At 41.6% G+C, this 20,743-nt stretch overlaps 1 protein-coding gene across 3 annotated transcripts in view; it reads right to left on the bottom strand.

Annotated features, from left to right (window-relative positions):
- Window positions 1-6,906: 6,906 nt before the first annotated feature.
- The window catches only part of LOC121710088 (glutamate receptor 1-like), a 46,885-nt gene continuing 33,048 nt past the window's right edge, over window positions 6,907-20,743 (bottom strand). Inside the window, exons 12-16 of one of the 3 annotated variants that reach the window (XM_042093996.1) lie at window positions 18,562-18,760; window positions 17,474-17,721; window positions 13,082-13,196; window positions 10,799-10,933; window positions 6,907-9,353 (exon numbers count right to left, since the gene is read on the bottom strand). In XM_042093996.1, coding sequence (XP_041949930.1) covers window positions 9,186-9,353; window positions 10,799-10,933; window positions 13,082-13,196; window positions 17,474-17,721; window positions 18,562-18,760 — 865 coding nt within the window. In that variant the 3' untranslated portion in view covers window positions 6,907-9,185. Of the gene's footprint in view, window positions 9,354-10,798; window positions 10,934-12,392; window positions 12,508-13,081; window positions 13,197-17,473; window positions 17,722-18,561; window positions 18,761-20,743 lie in introns of those variants that run through there. The other 2 variants (XM_042093997.1, XM_042093998.1) reach the window with 2 other exon arrangements.

The raw sequence follows: 20,743 nt of genomic DNA, 5'->3' as shown, positions 1-20,743 counted from the left end.
GTAGTTCAGAGCTGTATTTGCAAATGTTGTTTGTCTTCAAAATCTGAGAGAGGTCAGAAACTCACTACGGACGTTCATCTGGCCGTCCAGATTTGAGAGAAAATCAACTACCCTATTATTTGGGGATTCTTGTCAAAAATTAAATTCCTTTTTAAATGACAGTTCTTGTAACATATAAGAACTTCAATTGACCACAACGGATCTATAACAATTTAGATTCTATCTATAAATACACTTGTATTTATCAGGCAGATTTCCGTATCCTCGCTTGGGTGTGTGATGTGCATTTAGACCACAACGGGTCCTAGACTTTAGCTTCACAAACAATTTGTCGCGCCAAATAAATTTGCTAACAAAGCCTTTTTGTTTTTTTGTCTGCCCTGGAGCATGGGACTTTCCTTCCCAAATGCCTGGCTGAGTTCGCTACTCCTGTGTATGTCAGTGCAGTATGTTTTTTGCCCATATACAGTGTCTTAGAAAGTAGCCCTCAAACGGACGCCTTACTTACCCGGAGCGATGTCAAATCTTTGGAGCAGGAGGCCCTATTGCAAGGCATCCGGGGTTCTCAGCAACACAGGAGAGGCAGAAAAATACGAAAAAAATGCTAGACGGTCTTTTTACAAACTCCTAATCAAAGGTTAGGATTTTGACTTGTATTAAATACAAACAAAAAATACAAGGAATGAAAACTGTCTAAGTCTAAAGGCTAAATGCTCGGTCCAAAGTCGGTCGGTCAGGCAGAACATGTCCAAGTTTGGTATTATGTCTCATCATGAAATATTGGTTCTGCTTTTTTGTTTTGCTTAGTTGTCAGTCAGCTTTTTGTTTTGCTGACAAACAGTTTCTTACAGCTGGTACATCATGTTCTTACATTCTGTCTTTACATTCTGTTCAAAGCACATCTCATTTAGCATAACACACTTTAATTCTATAACACAATTTAATTTTATAAGCAAACTTTCTTATATGTTCGAGAAAAACACTCTCTACATTTAAGCAAAATCATAACAGGTTATTCTAGCAAAAAAAAATTATGTTTTTAATTAAGAAAACACACTCCAATTCTAAGCTTCTAAGTTTTTAAACATTATAAGTCTAATTTGTTTCACACTGGTTGTCTATCATTATCTTGCCGCATTTGCACATTTTTATTTGTTTTAGAGCAAGCTGGATTTAGCTGGACTAAAAGTCTTTTAATAGTAAATTATGATTCTGATTATTAATGATCACATCTTCATATTGTAAAGTCACGCTACAAACACTACTATGCTACATAGCATATGGTGCATACAAATGATTTAGAATGTCATTCATAAGGATTTATTCTGGTCATTGTAAGTGCCACACACACATATTATATATTGTTTTTTTTCAGCAGAGTCTATCCAGATCTACAGGGTCTAGGCTATCCAGATCTATCATTTCATGTATTAGTACTAGCATTGATTTTATTTAGATTTTTAAAGAATTAAAATATAAAAAGTGATTTTCATAAAAAATCTTATATTTCGACATGTATCTCACAACAGCAAGCTCTAGCTCTACATGCATTTCATGTGTGTGTAGGGCATACCGTCCTGAATCTGGCAATACAATTGCTATGTTGGAGGGATACTCTGGGGCTGAGCAATTTACAGAAATATGTGGTGTGTGATTTAGGAATTTTTTATTTAGTGATGAAAAATGACCTTTCTGCGCTGCATATCTGTGACACGAACTGATCTGACCTGACTTGACCTGAGGACGGTTGCGTGTTAGCCTGCGTGCCTATGGTGTATGCACTCATAATGATTATCAACTTTTTACTGCATTGCCATGAACAAAGTAAAGGCAAAAAAGGTGTTTCTTTGTTGAACAAATTGGGATGCAATGTGAGCCTTGAATTGGATGCTATGCAGGAATTTGCTAGGATCTCAAAACCGGATTATGAACATGCTTTGCCATAGAGAAACACACGATAGCGTTGGATTATAAACATGCTTTGCCACAAAAACAGACAAAAACGTGGGGCTAAAAAGTGCAGCTATATGAAGTTATTATTTTGCTGTCACTTTGTCTGTTTTATAACCTGTTTTACTTGGTATCAAATGATAGCCCTGTGTCTCCTCTTTCATCTGATATACTTGCCATATCTATGCAATCATGGGTTCGCGAGTAATTCAAACGAGAGTAATGGGTGCGCAGGTGAACGCAGAGAAGTATAGACTTCTATGAGAGATATGGTGCAGTTTGATTTAATTTCATGATTTTTTAAAATTTTCATAGTTGATTCTTGATTCATAATTTTCATACTTTTCATACTTGATTGTACAGACAAGTGTGTAGTCTCGTTGGAAAGCCCCGCTTCTGCTCTGTCACGCAATACAGGTTTCATCTTGCTGCGATGAACAGTTCCAGAGCAATGTAACAGAGAAGAAAGGGTGTGTTTTTTGATGCACTTTGCATCAATCGGGTTCTAAGGGTTAATAGGAAAAAGATGGCGTTCGGAGAGGGGGACATGGCACGTGCAAGGGGAACTCAAAGTCAAGCTGAAAGAGGCTAAGGAGGACTACAGAAGGGAGGTGGAACAGAAGTTGCAGGAAAACAACATGAAGGAGGCATGGGACAGCATGAAGACTATCACTGGCCTGAAGAAGAGCAGCAGCTCTGTGGAGGGGGACCTGGACAGGGCGAACCAGTTGAACCACTTCTACAACAGGTTTGACTGCCCTGCTCCAGCTCCAATGGTAGTGGTCTGTCCACCACCCCCGGCTGACTCAGACACTGCTCTTGTTTAAGTGCCTGCCCTACAACCACCTCCCAGCCTCCCAGTCTCTCCAGCTCTGCATCCCAGTGACACCCAACGACCTAAGCCACCATCACCTCACGCCCTGCCCCCGCCCTACGCCTCCTTGCCTGTGCCTGTTGAGGTGTCCACGACTCTGGCAGCCTTGACAGGGACATCAAGGAGGTGGTCATCCCCCGGCCCCCACCCCCCCTCAATACCAGTGCAACACACACCTCCATTATCACAGGCTATCGTACCCCCACCATCACTGGATATTGCACCCCTCCCCCACATGGCGATCATGAACAATGAGGTGACAACGACCTCAGTCAACAGCCATCAGACACACAGATCCCAGATGCACCCTGGATCTGTACTGGACTGGTCGGCCAACACTGACACACTCTACAAGAAAGGGCAGAGCAGGCTGTACTTCCTGAGGAGGCTGCGGTCCTTCAATGTGTGCAGCAAGCTCCTCAGGATGTTCTACCAGTCTGTTGTTGCCAGCATCCTCTTCTATGCAGTGGTATGCTGGGGAGGAAGCACAAAGAAGAAGGATGCGGGGCGACTTGACAGGCTGGTAAGGAAAGCTGGCTCTGTAGTGGGAGCTGAACTGGAGTGCATCACTTCACTATCTGACAAAAGGACCCTGAACAAACTGATCAACATCTTGGACAATAAATGTCATCCACTCCACAGCACTATTGTAAAGCAGAAGAGCCTGATCAGCTGGAGACTTCGCTCACTGCCTTGCACAACAGACAGACTGAGGAAGTCATTTGTCCCCAGGGCCATTGAACTGTTCAATGCTTCACTTAAGGGAAGAGGAGAGATAGACTTCTCCGCATAGTCTGTCTGCCTCTTTACCCCCTCCATGTTTGGATACTGTCTGTCCACTAGCCACTCTTTACCACTATCTTTCTGCCTCACTGTTTGCGTGCTATATTAGCATATATGCATAACCCCTCCCTCTATGCCACAGCCAAATTGTGGTCACACTTATACCTTTTCTTAATATAGTTATATATCTATCTATATATATATATATATATATATATATATATATATATATATATATATATAAATATATTGTTTTTCTATAGTTTTTTTTATATTACCTTGCCTACTCGCTGATATTTCCATATTTATTTTATGCTGGTCTCTAGACTTTATTCTTGCACTGTTGCACTGTTGACTTACTCATTTGCACCATCACCATGACACTCACTCACACAGAGCACCTTACCTTACCTTACTATGCACAGAGAATCACAGGCTCAGTCCCTGCCTCAGTCATTGCAAGTGCCTCTTGATTAATCACCCACTATGTGGATACTGTTTTAAGAATTGATTTAGATTAAGTGTTATTTAGGATAATTTGTATTTTAGCATATTTAGTATATTCTTTATCTTCTACTGTCCTTATTGCTTAGTTGTGTTTTTTATATATATATATGCTAGTGGTCTTGGTGATAAAGTAAGCACGGGCACCATACCAAAATGGCTGTAAGTGGTGCTAACTGGAAGGTTTTTCCTCCAGGAAGCTTATGTTTCTTTAGTTTGCAGGGTCAGCAGACCCTGATGGGCTTAGGTCTTTCAGATGGAAAGCTGGATTGAAACGATAAGAGAATCAATAATACTCCTCCCTGCAAGAGTTCACAGAACTGGACTCAGAAGAAAAACTTTATTTTGTGGCGGTTGGCTGGAAACGCCTGAGGTCTCAAAGCAAAAAAATATCAAAGCCATTCTGAAGCTCTTTGAGGCTTCGCTAACACAGCTCGGCCAAAAGGTTAACATTGCCGCGCTGCGTCTCGGACCACAATAACGCAAGTTGCGGTGATCAGTCGGTGAGATAGAGAAATGACCAGCGTAACAAAGTGATAGGCTATGTGCTCTCATTTTCAAAGGCTGAAATGATTGGCATGTGGATCACTGAAGGCCCTGCTCTCTGCGCACTGCACCAGTGTGGCGTTCCAAAGGTGCAGCTTCCGGAATCAGGACACACACGTTTCTGGGCTCGTTTCGGATCCTTTATCCTCCTGCTCATTGATTTCATTGAAAACATCTTGATAAAAGTCAGAAAACATGATTTCAGGCTCCTCTGCAGCAGAGGAGAGCAGCAGTGCTCACAGCTTCATTTTTTCATTATATCTGTGTGAGGGCTGGATCCCACGGGGTAAATTTATGGTCTCTCCAGCTCATGTCTCACCAATACATCTCCCTTTTGTTTGGAAGGAATGACACTGGAATACTGATCAGGGCTCATGGTTTCAGAATGTGCACACCTGCTCAGTCTTAATATTGGAAGCACCATATATGGTTTAGGAATATGCATATCCCCTCAGGGTACCGTGGGGTCTTAAAATAGGAAAATCTTTGCATCAGATCAGATTTTCACTTTACGTTTCACACATTGTTGTGCAGCTGCAGTGTACTGTGGGGTAGTTTAGCTGCCCTGGGAGTAATTTGTGGGAGTCCTTTCACCTAACGCATCCTGTGTTCTGACAAATCCCACGAGTGATTTGCCTTTCGGACCGGCCTGGGTCGACTTAACCCACTGACACAAACAGCGCATCTCTGGAGGTGATAAGACAGCTGTGTTTAATGATTAGATACAGTCATCACCACCCTATCTGTACAGCACTGGCTTCTATTTACCTTGTCTCACTACATCATAAAGTGTGCTACAAGACTCTCTTATCTGATCTGGACAGAGCCCCGGGAAGCTGGAACGCTAAGCTGTACATCCAGATAGTGGCTGTTCCAGTTCTAGAACTTTACCCATACAGACACTTTAACAAAAGGGAAAGGGGGATGTCGATGTGAATTGGAGTTCAGAGAGTTATAGAGATGTGCTTTGTTTAGTTTTACTCTTCCACTGTGGGCCAAGCCCAGTGTTTCTGTGCAAATGCAAATGTGGGGGGAGAGTACATTTGCAATTTAAAATCCAAGGTGATATTGGCCTGTCGGTAAAGCCTCCGCTAAAGCTCAGTTCAAAGCATGTGTCTCTGTCAGCTTTAACTGCTCGCGAAGAAAACACCCTCATGCATACACACACACACACACACACACACAAACATGCGTACAAACACACAGACACACACACATGCACACGCACCCGTGCACATACACACACAAACACACACGCCCACAAACATACACACACAAATGCACTCACACACAAACACACACACACACCACCACAATTAATTAGTGCTACACAGAGATAACAGTGAAATGAAACAAATGAGTTGTGTAGATTGGAGAGTACAGTCAGGCTTGATTGAGCAGTCTGATCTGACGACAGCAGAGGACAATCTGCTGGTATAACACACATCAAAGTCATTATTAGATTAAGGGACGAGTTTTGCTTGCGAGCAGATGTTAGTTAGGGCTGGGGTAGACATTACAGAAACAACCGCTTCTTCTTGATACACGTGTAACAGCTTCTCAACTCCCTATTCTGCAGTGCATCTGAGAAAGAGAGAGAGGAAGAGAGAGGAAGAAAGAAAGAGAGAGAGGAAGAGAGAGAAAGAAAGAGAGAGAGGAAGAGAGAGAGGAAGAAAGAGAGAGAGAGAGGAAGAGAGAGGAAGGAAGAGAGAGAAAGAAAGAGAAAGAGGAAGAGAGAGAGGAAGAAAGAGAGAGAGCGAAAGACAGGGAGAGAGTTGTTTTTCACTCGGTTTGTCAGTAAAAAGGCCAGACCTATGGAGGAAGAAACGCGAGAGCAAATGTGTCATTTATTGAGATCAATACCATCCTCCAAGGCCAGCCACCTAAGCACAATGGTGGTCCCTGTGAATAGGCATATTATATCTGCAGTCAGCGAAGGGGATAAATTCATATATTCTTCCATTCAGTTTAGTGAATAGAAAAGAGGGGAAAAAAAACATACTGTACCTCACCGCGCTTATTATCTCTATGGTGAGCAAATGAGATTGTGTGCACTGGCTCACCTCTGACTCTCCACATACAGCCTAGACTTGTATGGGGGATTGCAAGAGGCAATTGTAAAACAATTCTCCTTTTCAATCTCTCACGTGCCTCAACCCACCGTGGTGCTCACTCTCCATATGGCTTTCATCTGTTTGCTACGAACAAAAAAAAAAGATATTCAGACCATCATCCAGTGGTGTGTTTAGAAAAGAGTTCATATTTTATTTTTGATCACTCATCAACATTTCCCCAACACAATGCCAAGCACATCTTGCTGTCATTTTTCTAAAAGGTTATTTCCGTGAGTCTGATGCCAACACAAAAATTAAGGACTTGTATTTCAACAGGAAAGGAAAAAAGTAAGCTTCAAATCAAAGAGGGACAATTTCAACAGAATTCCACTACAAATACAGGACTAAAACCAAATACTCAGAACTGACTCAAACACCACTTCAACAAAATAATCAGTTTATCTGCACAAATATATCATACAGGTATTTATTATTTATATCAGTTATTTTCAGTCATTATTATTGTTAATACAAATCCATTCATGTATGAAAAAGCCTTTGTAAATTGTGACACTCTCTCTACAATTGTGCTATGCCGAATTACTTCAATTAGGAAAAACGTACCGAAATAAACCACTCTCTGAATCAATTCAACACATATGCTAATGATTCTAAATGGTAAAGTATAATAATGTGGTATGGTAAGACAACACATTGTGTTTAAGAATATAATCTTTGTGCTCGTAACTAATAGTTTCAAAAACATGAAGCAAGACGTTTGGGCAGATTGGCACTGAAGTGGAACTGTCTCCCATTGTGGGCCTTGTCATCTCAGCAGTCAGAAGCTTTGATTGGGTGCCTCAGATGCTGCCTGAACCACACTGTTATGTGTGGGGTGGTGGGTGGGATAAAATGAGACAGGAAGTGATTAATGATGGTTTGACATATTTGCCGACATAGCTCCTGTGAGCTGCTGATTAGCGAGCAACCATCTTGTCATTGCTGATTCACTGTAAATATTTAAATATGCTCCGAGTTTAGAGGCTAACAATTTGATATATTGTGTGGGGTATATCATATTGTGTATAGGGTTTGCAGAGCAGGCGAAAACAAACACCATAAACTAGTTGATTTAATGCCATATTCCTCTTTGTGCACATGTCTTCCTATACTATCCTATCAAATAATCAACTCAATGTAAACCATGTTCAAAACTCAAAAATGTGTGCTGTTCCCACACACACTGAAAATACTCAATATCAAACTAATCAAACTACGTAATAATTCCATTGCCAACCATTTAAAACAGACAGACTGGAAGAACAGAGAATATGACTTGTGAAACAATTTTGTGATTTCTTTGTAAAATTGTTTGCAATTGTTCTTGTAAAAACAATTGCGAATAAATAACATGGCTCTGACTCGTAAGTCTGCTCTGTCTGTCCTTTATGGCTTGCTGTCTCTGTAGTGTTTTCTGGCTCCCTGTGTGCCCCATGGCTGCTGGGTAGCACACAAAAGCCAGACAGTTGGTGAGAATCCTCAAAGCGACAATTCCTTTCAATACGGTCAGATGGGAAACATCTACCAATGTGCGACATAGAATAGATTAATTACTTTTTCTTAATAATGACCTCCTTCATAATTAAAAACAAACAAATCATGTTATCAGGTTATTAGAAAAGGAGAGTCAAAGCTTAAGGAACAACAAGGCTGCACATTGTCCAGATTTTTGTCCTGTGAAGGGATGCAAAATAACACAGAAATCATATTAAGATGGAAGACATTATAACATTGATTGTAAGCAATGGAACCAGGCCAAACTAGCCTTCATCACCTGATCTCAAAAATTTACTCAGAAATTAAACAACTCATTGTACAATTCCTTTCCATTGCACGTGACCCTGCAAAACAATTAGGCTTAACATGGTGGAAAAGCTAAATAAATAGGGACCCGGGACTCTAGGCCCAAGTGATCGGGTAATAACAGAGTAAAAGGTAAGGCAGACAACGCAGAGTATTTGCACATAACTATTTAAAATAGCAAAGGAGAGAAGAGAATCATATCTGGCATGTAGTGCAAGAGTCACTATTTTGGGCAAGCTCCCCTTTTTTGTTTTCCTATTTCCCCACAAAAGTATGCCTTTTAAAAAACCTCCAAACAGCTTCTTTATTGCAGCAGATGAGTCCCAAAAATGACCAAACTCCTGTTTTTGTTATTATTTTTTTTTAGAAAATTAAGATCTTCCCTTCGCCTTTCCTGTAGGAATCCAGAGAGAGCAGTCAGTGAATCCATTTGGCAGTAGTTCAGTGGCGGGCGAGCGGAACACCGCAGTGCAACGTTTGTTCTTCTTTTTTTTTCTTCCTCCCTTCCTCCTCTCTCTCTCTCTCTCTCTCTCTCTCTTTCTCTCCCATTCTCTCTGTCTCTCCCTCTCGGTGTGGCCTGATGCGTGCTGCTGGCTGGCCTACGGTGGCCGTCACATGCCCGTGGTGCTCAGGCCCATGCTGGCGGCTTGGCTCATGCAGGGGAGAGTCTGTGAGGCTTTGGGGAAGTCGTGGGTGACCACGCGGCCGTTCTCGCCGCCGCTGCCCGTGCCACTGATTCGGCTCAGCGTGGAGCTCAGCATGGCTGCGTCAATGATTTGCTACGAGGAGAGAGGGAACAAAAACACACGGTCAGTTAGACAGATGACCAGTGAGTCACAAGATTCAAGAGATTAATTTGTCACATTTATACAGTTACAGTATATACAGTATATTTATGCTATTGTTGCTATTTTCCTTAATGTAATCTTACCAACTGTTTCCTGTTAATTTGTAACTAATGTATTGGGGTTTTTTTGTAAGTCGCTTTGGACAAAAGCGTCTGCTAAATTCCATAACCATAACCATAACTAAGTGAAATGTAAACCTGGTCAACTCCGTGATTGTGAAAATTCGATAATAAGATGAGCCTAATTATAATTCATAATAACAATAATATGATATGAATACTGCTGACAATAAGTTCTCCCGACAGTGTGTGATGAAACCGTTTCTACAGGGTGTGGTGGAACATTCCAGAGTCCAAAAAGTAAAAAGTTCTGCTGAGTTTGTGTTCTACCCCGCTCACTACTCCAGAACCCTTTTCATCCTTCAAAAACTTGCCTTGTTGGTAAACATCTAATCCGAATAATTAAAGGGGAAGACTTACTTTAAAAGGGTCTTGGAGCCCTAAGTCAATTATGAACACTTAAAATATATATCATAAACAACAATAACAACAACAGCTTGTTACTGGCAGAGTATTGATAGTACCTCACAGGAAAACAACCACTTTTTATGTCCATGGGGAATTTGTACTAATGGAAGAATAGCTACATCTGAAGATTTCTCCTCTCTTGCCCTGACACTGGGCTTTAAGGAAAAAACTCCTGCAAGGAAAAAATAATAGTCCTTTGCCATAACAATAATGAAAGCAGTAGTGTGCTTGCTTGGAGCCCACTCTCTATCACATTAGTTTAACATAATGAAACCCTGTAGGCTTGAAACTGTAGCTAATGATCTGGATGTTGGCTTGAACATCCTTTCTGAATAAATGATTTAAATCCAGTGCACTTCAATGGATCCGGAAGATTATCTTCTTGGGCTGACGACGTAGCCTAATCAGACTGTTCAAGGCAGTGATTTGTGGCTGTGATACTTTAAATTTGGCAGTCACATGATTGTGATGTCGACCCAATGAATCTTGTAAACACTTTCAAGAGCGCTGCCATTTGGGTCTGAAAGCAGCTCCTGGGAGGTTAAACTGCCTGTGACTACATTACTGGACTGTTACTAAACAGGCGACTCTTGTGTGTGTTCTTAAGATGATGTAATGGAACAGACAGCTTCAAAAGCCACTTATGAACTTATCAAACTAAAGCGCTTCAGCGACAAGTCAGTTAAGCAAATGTATGGCACCTCCTTGTATAGTGGTGCATGCATGCATGTGTCAGAGTAGGAAGGGATGTCTCTCTCGCTCTTTCACTAACACATATACACACTCTCTCACACTGTGTGTGTGTCCGTGCGTGTGTGTCTCAGTGCATCTGTGTATTAAGTGCAACACCTTCATCCGCTGCGACTCGATTCTGGATTTGTAACAGAACTCGACCAGGGCCACGAGCATGGCCAGACCCAGGCCTCCGATGAGGATGTAGAAGACTCCAGCCACATTACTGAGGCTCAGAGCGCTGGTCTTATCCTAGATAACACACAGTCATCTTTAGCTTTTCATGAAATGGATGCAGACCCAAATTACACACAACAAGGCACCTCAAAGACAAAAAACACACTCACCCTAATAAATCCCACTCATTCTTACATACACACTGACATTTGCATTACTTTAAAAATATAACATAACACAGCATATATAACATAATATAGCAAGCACAATTTACTTTTAATGCTAGATAGCAACGGTAACTAAGACAGAATTCACAAAAACATGCAGGTCCATGCACAGATCACTTGGATTTCCATCAATCTGACTGACTAATACTACTCTGTATGTACAGAACAGGTATGCATAATTAATGAAAAATATGAATATAACAATGATAAGAAAAAAGGATATTCTATGGTGATTGAACTCCCCAATATCTTTAAAGGATCCTTCATTAAACGGTTGAAATAGTTTATATATAAGTGCATATATTGGGGGGGGGGCCATGCAGTATATGGATCCAGAGTTGGATTGTTGTCGTAAAAAGCCTCCGGGCATACACGCTTAATTATTTAGAGCTGGAGAATATATAGAGTCTAGGGGGAGGCCACTGGGAGAGGCTAATCCTGTAGCTAACCCTGGGGGTTAGGCATCACCACATGAAGGGCTCTGGGCATCAGTGTCATGCATCAGCCTGGTGACCCCCTTTGAGGTCTCATCCAGCATGCACATTGTCTTGGGACGGATACAGGGTGAACACCACTGGAGGGGGGCTCTTTGGGGAAGCAAACCAGTTATAAGAAGGGGGTGGGGGTGAGAGGGGGGGGGGGGTATTTTCATCTCACTGCCCTTTATCTCCAAACGGTCATTTGCTCTGGCCTCTTAGAAAGGGCCGATTTCTACACCGGCAAGCCTTTCAGAACAAAAGGCAACACAGGCTTATCAGGTGGGGGAAAAAAACAAACCACGCCATGAGATACAACGTGATTGAAGAGGAAAATGTTTGAAGAGGATAGATATTTTTTGTACAGGCCTTTGAAGTAATCTTTACTGTATGCACATTAGGCATTTTCCCTGAGGTATTTGCTTAGTTTAAATATTTAATTGAATATATGGATCTCTGAAAACATCACACTGAGCCGTTTCATTCTTGGCTCTTTGTCTGTTTTAATGTTTCGTAATGAATAAAACTGACTCATTTCAATGGACCAACAATTTGTTTTAATTTCTTTTCTCATCTAAGCTTTAGCTGCCGAGCTGCGTAGCGAAGGCTAGCACTGTGTAGGGCCCTAAATGGCCCTTTTAGATGGCTCACGAGGCTTTTTCTAGAAGATTCTCACAAGTTGTTGACACCAGAGCAAAGTGGGCAAATGGCAGATTGGAGACAAAGCGCTTGAAGAGAGAGCTGAGTGGCAGAGGAGAGGAAGAGAGACCTTTGACGAGGCATTAATGCTGGAGTCTTGGTGTTAAGTAGAGGACCAACGTGAGGACTGACCTTTCTTCCGGAGTCCTTGCTTCCACATTCCCCTTTATCGTACCACCATTTGTTTTTCATTTTGTCTAAGACGGCTTGCTCATTGAGTTTCAACACCGCTAGGTTTACAGGGATTCTTCAACCAGGGAAATAACATAAATAACATTAAGCATGTTATCTTATGTTATTCAGAACATAGTAGTAAGCATACACCCATAATAATGTATTGATGTGTTCTACAGATAGTCTACAGATAGAAAAGAAAATCACAAACACATTTTGAAAGTTGTCACTGCCAAAGTGATATGCGTTAATACTCCATCTAGCTTGGCTTGCTTTCTCCCTACTGCAAGATGTGTATTACAATATCACTTTGGGTAACCGGCAAGATTTGAAAACACTCAGTTATGCACTTTTTTTTTTTTTTTGGTCAAAATCTATGTGGCCACTTTGTGAAACACAACACGTGCCAACTTCAAAATCCCTGTTTCCTTTTTACACGCATCAATTCACCCAATTTGCAGAAAAAATAAAGGGAAATCCAAATGAGCTCTAATCAACCCATGAACGTGGTGGGGAAAGCACGTTTTTCCACGTGGGGATGGCGCTCAGGAATTTGGGGGGTGCAGCCGATGTGTTTGCTAGCGGTAGTTGCCGGTTACCCCCTGCTGGTGGTGGTTACCCGCTGGTTCACTCATACTGGGTCTGACCTTGGAGTCCCCGCCCCCGCTGCCGCACTCTCCCTTGTCGTACCACCATTTGTTTTTCAATTTGTCCAACAGGCCCTGCTCGTTCAGTTTAAGTACTGCCAGGTTTACTGCGTTTCTTGAAATGATAATAAAATAATTCTTGGTCAGCATAAATGGAGATGTGATAATGGCGAGGCAGAGGTGTTATTAGTAGGAACTCAAATTTTGGAAAAGAGAAGTAAAAAGGAAAAGTAATAAATATCTGATTTATGTACCTGGCTCTGTGTGTAAAAACAGAAAAGCAACTGCACTGGCTCTGTGTGTAAAAGCAGTAAAGCAACTGCACTGGTATTTTTGGTTCTGGTAATGTGTAATAATGCTGTGTGACCAAACTGTGGCAGATTTTACCAAGCAAGACAAGAACTTTTGGAAGAGAAATATAAGGATTACCAATGCTCTGGATTTGAACTCGGAGCACACACACACCCATCACCAACCCCCCCCCCCCCCCCCCCCCCCCACACACACACACACACACTGCAGAAAACTGCAGAAAGCTTAGTCGGGTCATTATCATGCTAATATTCAAATTAGTTTACTACTTCACTGCAGTTACACATTAACTAAAGGTTAAATTTTGGGAGGTCGTTGTGGAAAATCACTACTGTGATCTAATTACTGGTTTCCCCATTAATCTTTTCCCCCTTCAAAATCAGGGCACAATCCAGAGCATTTGTAACACCTCACACACCCCACTCCTCGTCTTTATCTTTGTTGGTATCTTCACTGGTATGGATAACCCTTTTCTCTGCATTGCAGGGAGACGTGCCAAGCAGCAATGGATAAACATACCTACGGTGGGTCGAGCCCTCTGGCCTAAGTGCTGTAAAGTGTCTTTCTCAGTAAAACCCCTGAGTTGCTTCAGGTGCCGTGAGCACGGGCCTGAAAGAGCTCAGTGTGCTAATGGATGCTGGACAGAGTAAAGATGCATCTTGCATATGAGCCATCACAAAGAAAGGCGGGATTCATCGAGACGTGATTGACCCAAAACAGAAAATGAGAAATGTGGAATGAGGTGCGGAAGAGACGTGAGAGAGTAAACATTTCAAACTCAAATGCAAATGGTTTGAAGTGCTACACTTACAGTAACATTCCAGGTAGTTGCAACATTAACAATTGATGGCAATGGATATCATAAATGTATGTAAATAATGCATAGAAAACCATAGTAGATACCAGTAGATAAACAGAAGAAAGAGAACATTATTTTATTATAAACATTATAAAGTTGCTTTGATAGTTCTAACCATGCAACCAATAGTCCAATACCATACTAACTATAAAAAGATAAAAAGAGAGCTTTATCAAAGTAGTATTTACACTACATGACATTTTTAAAAAGTTCTGATAAACATTTATATGTTTGCATGTTAATTGTGTATGGTGCAGGGCGCAAACACGATCACAAGGACGTGGTGCTTCGAGATGTAACAGCCACTCAAGTGTTCTGATACGCAAAATAGAGGAGGGGTGGCGATAAAGAGTTCACCTTGAATTTTGCACTTGGGAAGACATCTAAAGCTGTTTACTCACGTATAAAACAAATATACTATGTAGCAGTATAATACACTAAATAAAATATTTTCATCCAAAAACGCACTTGTAGTATCAAACCTTCAAAGTTTGAAACTAAGCTGTGCTTTAATGTCACCTTTAGGCACATTCTGCACTTGGAACGCACCAAGTTGACAACAAAATTGTCAATAGCACAATACCAACACACCTCAGTGGTGATGGAGATGCTGCATTAATCAAGTTATCATAGCATGATGCCCCCCTGTGGTTAACAAGGTAGGTGAGATGAAGTTCATGGGCTGCAATTATTTTTGGGTTGTTGCATCTGATCTGTTATCAGAGACACTGATACCGACATGTCTCCATGTTTTTAAAAGAACATGTAAAGACATTTACTGTAGATACGACTCCTCTCTGCAGAGATATACTGAAAATGCATAGCTGTGCTTTTGTGGATTAATATTAATACTGAACTTTAACTACCCTACTTAGGGTACTTAGTAGGATACTTAAAAGCTAAGGGTATTGGCCTGACTATACTCTTCAGAGCAACTGCCTTTTCAAAGCTCAAATTTGCTCACAAACTATGAATACACCTAGATTTGAAAGCTGATATTAGATACTTTGAAACAGCTTAACAGATGTTTATCACCTAGTTATTTAAATATCAAGAACAGAAAAGAACATTTCAGTTATTCCACTTCTGATCACTCATTACAATATAATACCACCAACCAAGGCAAATGTAGAAGACAGCTAAAAAAAATCTACACGGAAATTTACAAAACATTTTTTATTAATAGGCTGTCATTAGTTCTCGCTCCTTGCAACAGTCTTTGCGCACCTACAATATATATAGCCCAATAGGTAAACAAGATCATGATGAGTTTCCTTTATAAGCCCACACAATCAATCTCATGCGAATGAAGTGACACATCACTTGTCTTAGCAGAAACCTTCGGAAAGTACTCAGGGTAATATTACTCACGGGTGAAGTAGATAAAGTCAGTTCGGAGAAGCCGTGACAACTTACATAGCCTACTGACAGGTCTACATTATAGAGTTTTGTATTGACGTCTTATATGGGCACACGTGGGAACTTTTACTGCAAGCCCTAAGTGCTTTTCTTGCACTGTGTTACCATAATCTGTTATATGATGAGGGATCAGGACTACAGTATGTCTTTAAAGGCATGTGTCCTTGATACTTAAGGCACAATACAGCTTATGCATGGGCGTAGATTTGCGTGGGGACCGAAGGACGTGTCCACACCAATGTCAAATTACGACTGAAATGTCCCCACCAATATTCAGGTTGAAATGGGGGGAAAAGCGCTCACATGCGCTACACAAAGAGTTAAATCATTTCTCACTTCAGTGCTGCGGATCATCACGTACAGATCGTGTAATGTGCAGTAGCCTATAAGGGTAAATCGCGCTGATTTGAAGTTACCTATAATAACTACCAGTGAGCCGCAGTCTCCTGCGCACCATGGCGCAGCGCTTCAGCTTCACTTCACTACAAGGCATATGAAGTGCGTCCAAATTCACCCATTCTCCTCTGTTGAACTCCTCGAGAAGTAGGCTACTCATCACACATGTGTCACATGAAAGAGCCTTTTCTCAGCTTTTAAACGGTGCTATAGCCACTATTTGCTGTGATAAACAGTTCGCGAGAAAAATAACTTCTAGATTTAATAATTATTCTCTGCGCCCATCTCCACATCCATTTGTCTCGGTGGAATATCGTAGGCCTGCACACTCTTCACGCAACACATGACAAACCATATATCAGAATAAACAGCAGACCTTATCGAACACAACGGTGTAATGCATTCTCGTGTATAGTTAGCCGTTCCAGAGTAATCCGGTTTTGAAATAAATTGTAGCAAAATTCAACATGGTCTTTCGGCTTTAAGCATTTCTTAAAACTGAGCTGCGCTTACATCGCCTAGATATCTGTAAATATTAGAATCAGAGAATATACAGGCAGCTCATGGTTAAGAGTTTGTCAATGTAGCCTTAATGATTTCGTTCACAAAATGCTAAGCGTGCATGTATTTAAGGTTCTTAAAACTGAGCTGTGCTTAAATGGGTCAATGATTTCATAACAGACCAAATAGAAAATAAATGTTAAATGTTAAATATAGCCTACATATCTATACATATTGTGTGTCCCCACCAAAGCTCAGACCAAACCTACGCCTACCTATAAGTGTTAGTCCCTGAAAAGAAATTAGACACGTCCTCCAGCTGACTTTAAAGGCCTCATAACTGTAATATCACATAATGAGTACTTTGCAAAGGCACATAAAATGCAAAAATGACAGTGAATGTTGAAATATATCCTGTGATATATAAGGATGAATGAAACGCTGTTATTCATGTATGTACTTAATAACGATGACTTTCAGGCAGGAGAAGAAGAGGATTGTGAGCATGTGAGTGTGGAGAGTATAGGGAATAAAAGCACAATGAGATGTGAACAGGACAAGAGAAGGGGACATCACACACATTCCAGGGAGCTATGAGGCAAGAGAGGTCTATGTTCTGTTTACAATTAACATGGAACTGCTAGAGAAGGGCAATCTAGCCTGAGATAATACTATACTCTCAAAATAAAAATGTTTTAAAGGCATACTGATTTTAAATTCAAATACTAATAACTTCTGAGCTAGTTGAGATGATTCTAAGAATGACTATTCCCCTTACATTTAAGATGAGGGAGCACATTGTGGTAAATATCCTCTCCTGCCTCAGGTAAGCCTTTGCATTCACAATTAGATAAGCCATCAACAAAGGACTGCCATGGTGGGAAGGTTATGAGAAAGAACATTACCTTAAGGGTGATCCTTTGGGTGTGGCTACTCCGTAGCCCTTGGAATCCAGGTTGCCCCCCACTTTCATGGTATCGCAGGGCTTGCGTTGCTCGATATACTCATTCATGGTAGATTCCAGCAAGTATGCATACTTCCCCTTAGATTTCCTGACTCGGGCCACCCCCTCATCAGTAGTCTTCACAAACACTGAGGGATCGGCCGACTTCATGTACGACCACATCTTCTCAAACACGGCTATCTTGGATCTCTACAGAAACAAATATAAGAGAACATTAATCCACATCCATGTACACACTTGAATGTACAGTACACATATTTCCAAACAATTATGTGAATTGCTGCTGCAAAAGGTAAATCTACTGAATACTGTAATTGAAATACAACTAAAAGCAGTGAAACACTTGTCCCAGTGTAACATAATAATGGAGACACATTGTGTGTGATCACTGATTAACTTGCCCTCACATCCTTCATAGTCATACTATCACATTGTCAAAGTTGCATTCCAAAAATCGTTATTGCAGGTGTACAGCAGAATCAACGCTAAGATTAATTTTACTTCTTCAAACGGCTGATTGACACCATGGCAATTAACACAGATGTGCTGGATGATTCATGCAACTAAATGATATGTTGTGAAACACTAGAAATCCTTCGCTCTGCAGTCATGCATTTTGTTTTGACTGGAAAACAGAGTGGGAGTGGCAGAAAATGGCAGGCTAAGTCTGAATCTAGCATACAGAGAGTAAACTATAAATGTATTACGATCACACAATTTGCCATGTCATTGTCTTTCGGCCTACAGGGTCAACAGTGTGGGGCTGTTCATTAGGAGTTGAGTGGGAAAAGCTGACACACTCATCGCAGGGTTTGCACTTCCTATTTTGCTCCTCTGATTGTTTTGTCACTGACTTGATTCTAATGTGATTCTAATGTGATTCTAACACGAGACAATTATCTTACATAAGTTAAAGCACGGCAGTTCATTTTTAATGTTGGTAGAATCCCAACTCATCCTGTGCAGTTTATATCACAAATCTGTAATGTATATTTTGGCAGGCAGGAGAATGTAATTGCAAGTATTCACCCTGAAGAATTCCTTGGTGGAGCCACCGTCCAATGTACCATAGGCAATCTCTGTCTGTTTGGCCAGGTCTTCAGCACTCTCAATGGGGGAGACCATCCTCTCCACGGTGAGGAAGGCTGCCAGGTTGGCAGTGTAGGAAGAGATGATAATAAGGGTGAAGAACCACCACACACCCCCAACGATACGGCCTGAGAGAGATCTGCAGGGGAAACAAGACACAACACAGGAGTTATCTAGCCTGGAAAAAAAAACACCACCAAAGTAGAAGACAGTAAACAGAGCCAAGAAAGACCGTAGTGGCTCTAAAACAAACACCATGAGCACAGATCTGTAAATTAAGCAATTCATTAAAATGTGCCTATAAAGTTCACTAAATAATTAAGACTTAGGAAGGGGCTGAATCCAGATGCACTGTGGATGAATCTGCTGCTAGAGAGAGAGAGAGACAGAGAGAGAGAGTGAGAGAGAGAGCGAGAAAGAGAAAGAGAGAAATTGAAGGGCTGATTTAACCATCAAACGCATCCCTGAGTGAAAGGATCATGTGCCAAGTGGAAGCATACTGCAGGAGTCTTTCTCTTGCCATGCTAGTCTGTTTTGCCCAATTAGAATTTCAATGCAGGGCCGGGTCGGATTACGCAAGTCAAGATGAAGAGAGAGGAAATTATGAAACGGCAGTGTGAGTTGAAAAGAGGCTGATGAAATATTGATGTGGTTGTGGCAAATGGTGCTAAAAACCAATAAGTCCAACGCAGGTATTTCAAAGGCTGCTCTCAGCTCAGGGGTAGAGCAGAGGGGGACGAATGAGAGGAGACAAATCCTACAAATAAAAATAGCAAACTGTTGTTTTTGTACTAAGTAGCAGATAAGCTGGCCCCGGCTGCTTCTTTTTATATTCACTCCCTCCTCCCCCAAAAAAGTCGACATTCGCAGAGAACATCCCTCACCCACAGACCTGTTTCCAAATCTAGACTCCATGGCAATCATTCCTTTGGAAAGCACTGCTGACAAAAAAAAACCCTTCTTTTTTACCACCCAGAATCCTCTCCGCACAATGCGGCAAAGAAGGGGCTCAGAGAGAATCTCAAAAAACAGCCAGAGACCGAGGCACAGAGGGAGAGGGTGGTGGGCGACGACGGTGAAGAGCTTCCATGCCAAGGCTATACTTACAGAGCCAGCGAAGAAAGACATGAGAGGAAGAGAGAAAGGGAGAGAGAGAGAGAGAGAGAGAGAGAGTACACAGCCATATCCTCACTTGACCACTTCTCTTTGTGACAGCTAGCAGGCCTGGATTAGCTAGCAGGATTTTTTCTCCTTTCAGAATATCGGTTCATGGAGGGCGAGTGCCATTTCCATGCCGTTTACATCACTGGGCCATGTAGTGGGCTGTCTGTCAACCTCGCACAGGGTCGCCAGCAAGTCTGTTACCAAACCTGGAAATAGGCAACAGGCGTTCACGACAAAATGGGCAAATCAAGAACACTTCCAGTTCCAACCAGATTTGTGTTTCAAAAGCCTTGAATGCTTTTGGCCACAATTTGGGCTTCTCAGCCATGAGATGCAGTAGGCTACATGGCATCTCCTTCAGTAGGCTCATTCTGTCATCTTCCACGGTCTAATTGCACTAAGGCCTCCTGCACGTACTCTACACTAAATTACTATGTTTGCCATATTTCTTTGTTATTTCAACAACTATGCTATGACAGAAATACATTCTGAATTATAACTTCATGTGAGTCATGAGCAATTTATATCTCACTCAATGTCACATAATTACAATAGAAAAGGGCATTACTGCTGGCTGTGAGTTTCTGTCAAGTCTGTAATGACTGAGTTTCCGTCTATTATACACATGTTAGCTTGTCCTTCTCCATTATTCAGTGTTATGACAGGGCTCTGTTAAGTACTCCTGCACAGACACAGATGGCACACTGCCCCTTGCAGTCACACGGTAAACATCCCCTCTCTCCCACTGCTGCTTTTGCCCGTTTTGCGAGGCACCAGGTCTCAGCGTTCCTGCCAGATCTAATATTATCACGAGGTGCGATCTCTCTGTTCCACAGAGTTTGATGGTTTTGTGAAATAGCTCAGCTGCGGTGACTATGTGGCCCTGCGACAGGCATGTTATTGTGTTAAATACTGTCGAGCATGTCATCAGGGCTCCATGGCGCCAGGGTCACCTCTA

The sequence above is a fragment of the Alosa sapidissima genome, chromosome 5 (assembly GCF_018492685.1).
Source record: "Alosa sapidissima isolate fAloSap1 chromosome 5, fAloSap1.pri, whole genome shotgun sequence".
NCBI classification, from domain to species: Eukaryota; Metazoa; Chordata; class Actinopteri; order Clupeiformes; family Clupeidae; genus Alosa; species Alosa sapidissima.
Note: the sequence above shows the minus strand (reverse complement) of the source record. Positions and strands in the feature narration are given on the sequence as shown.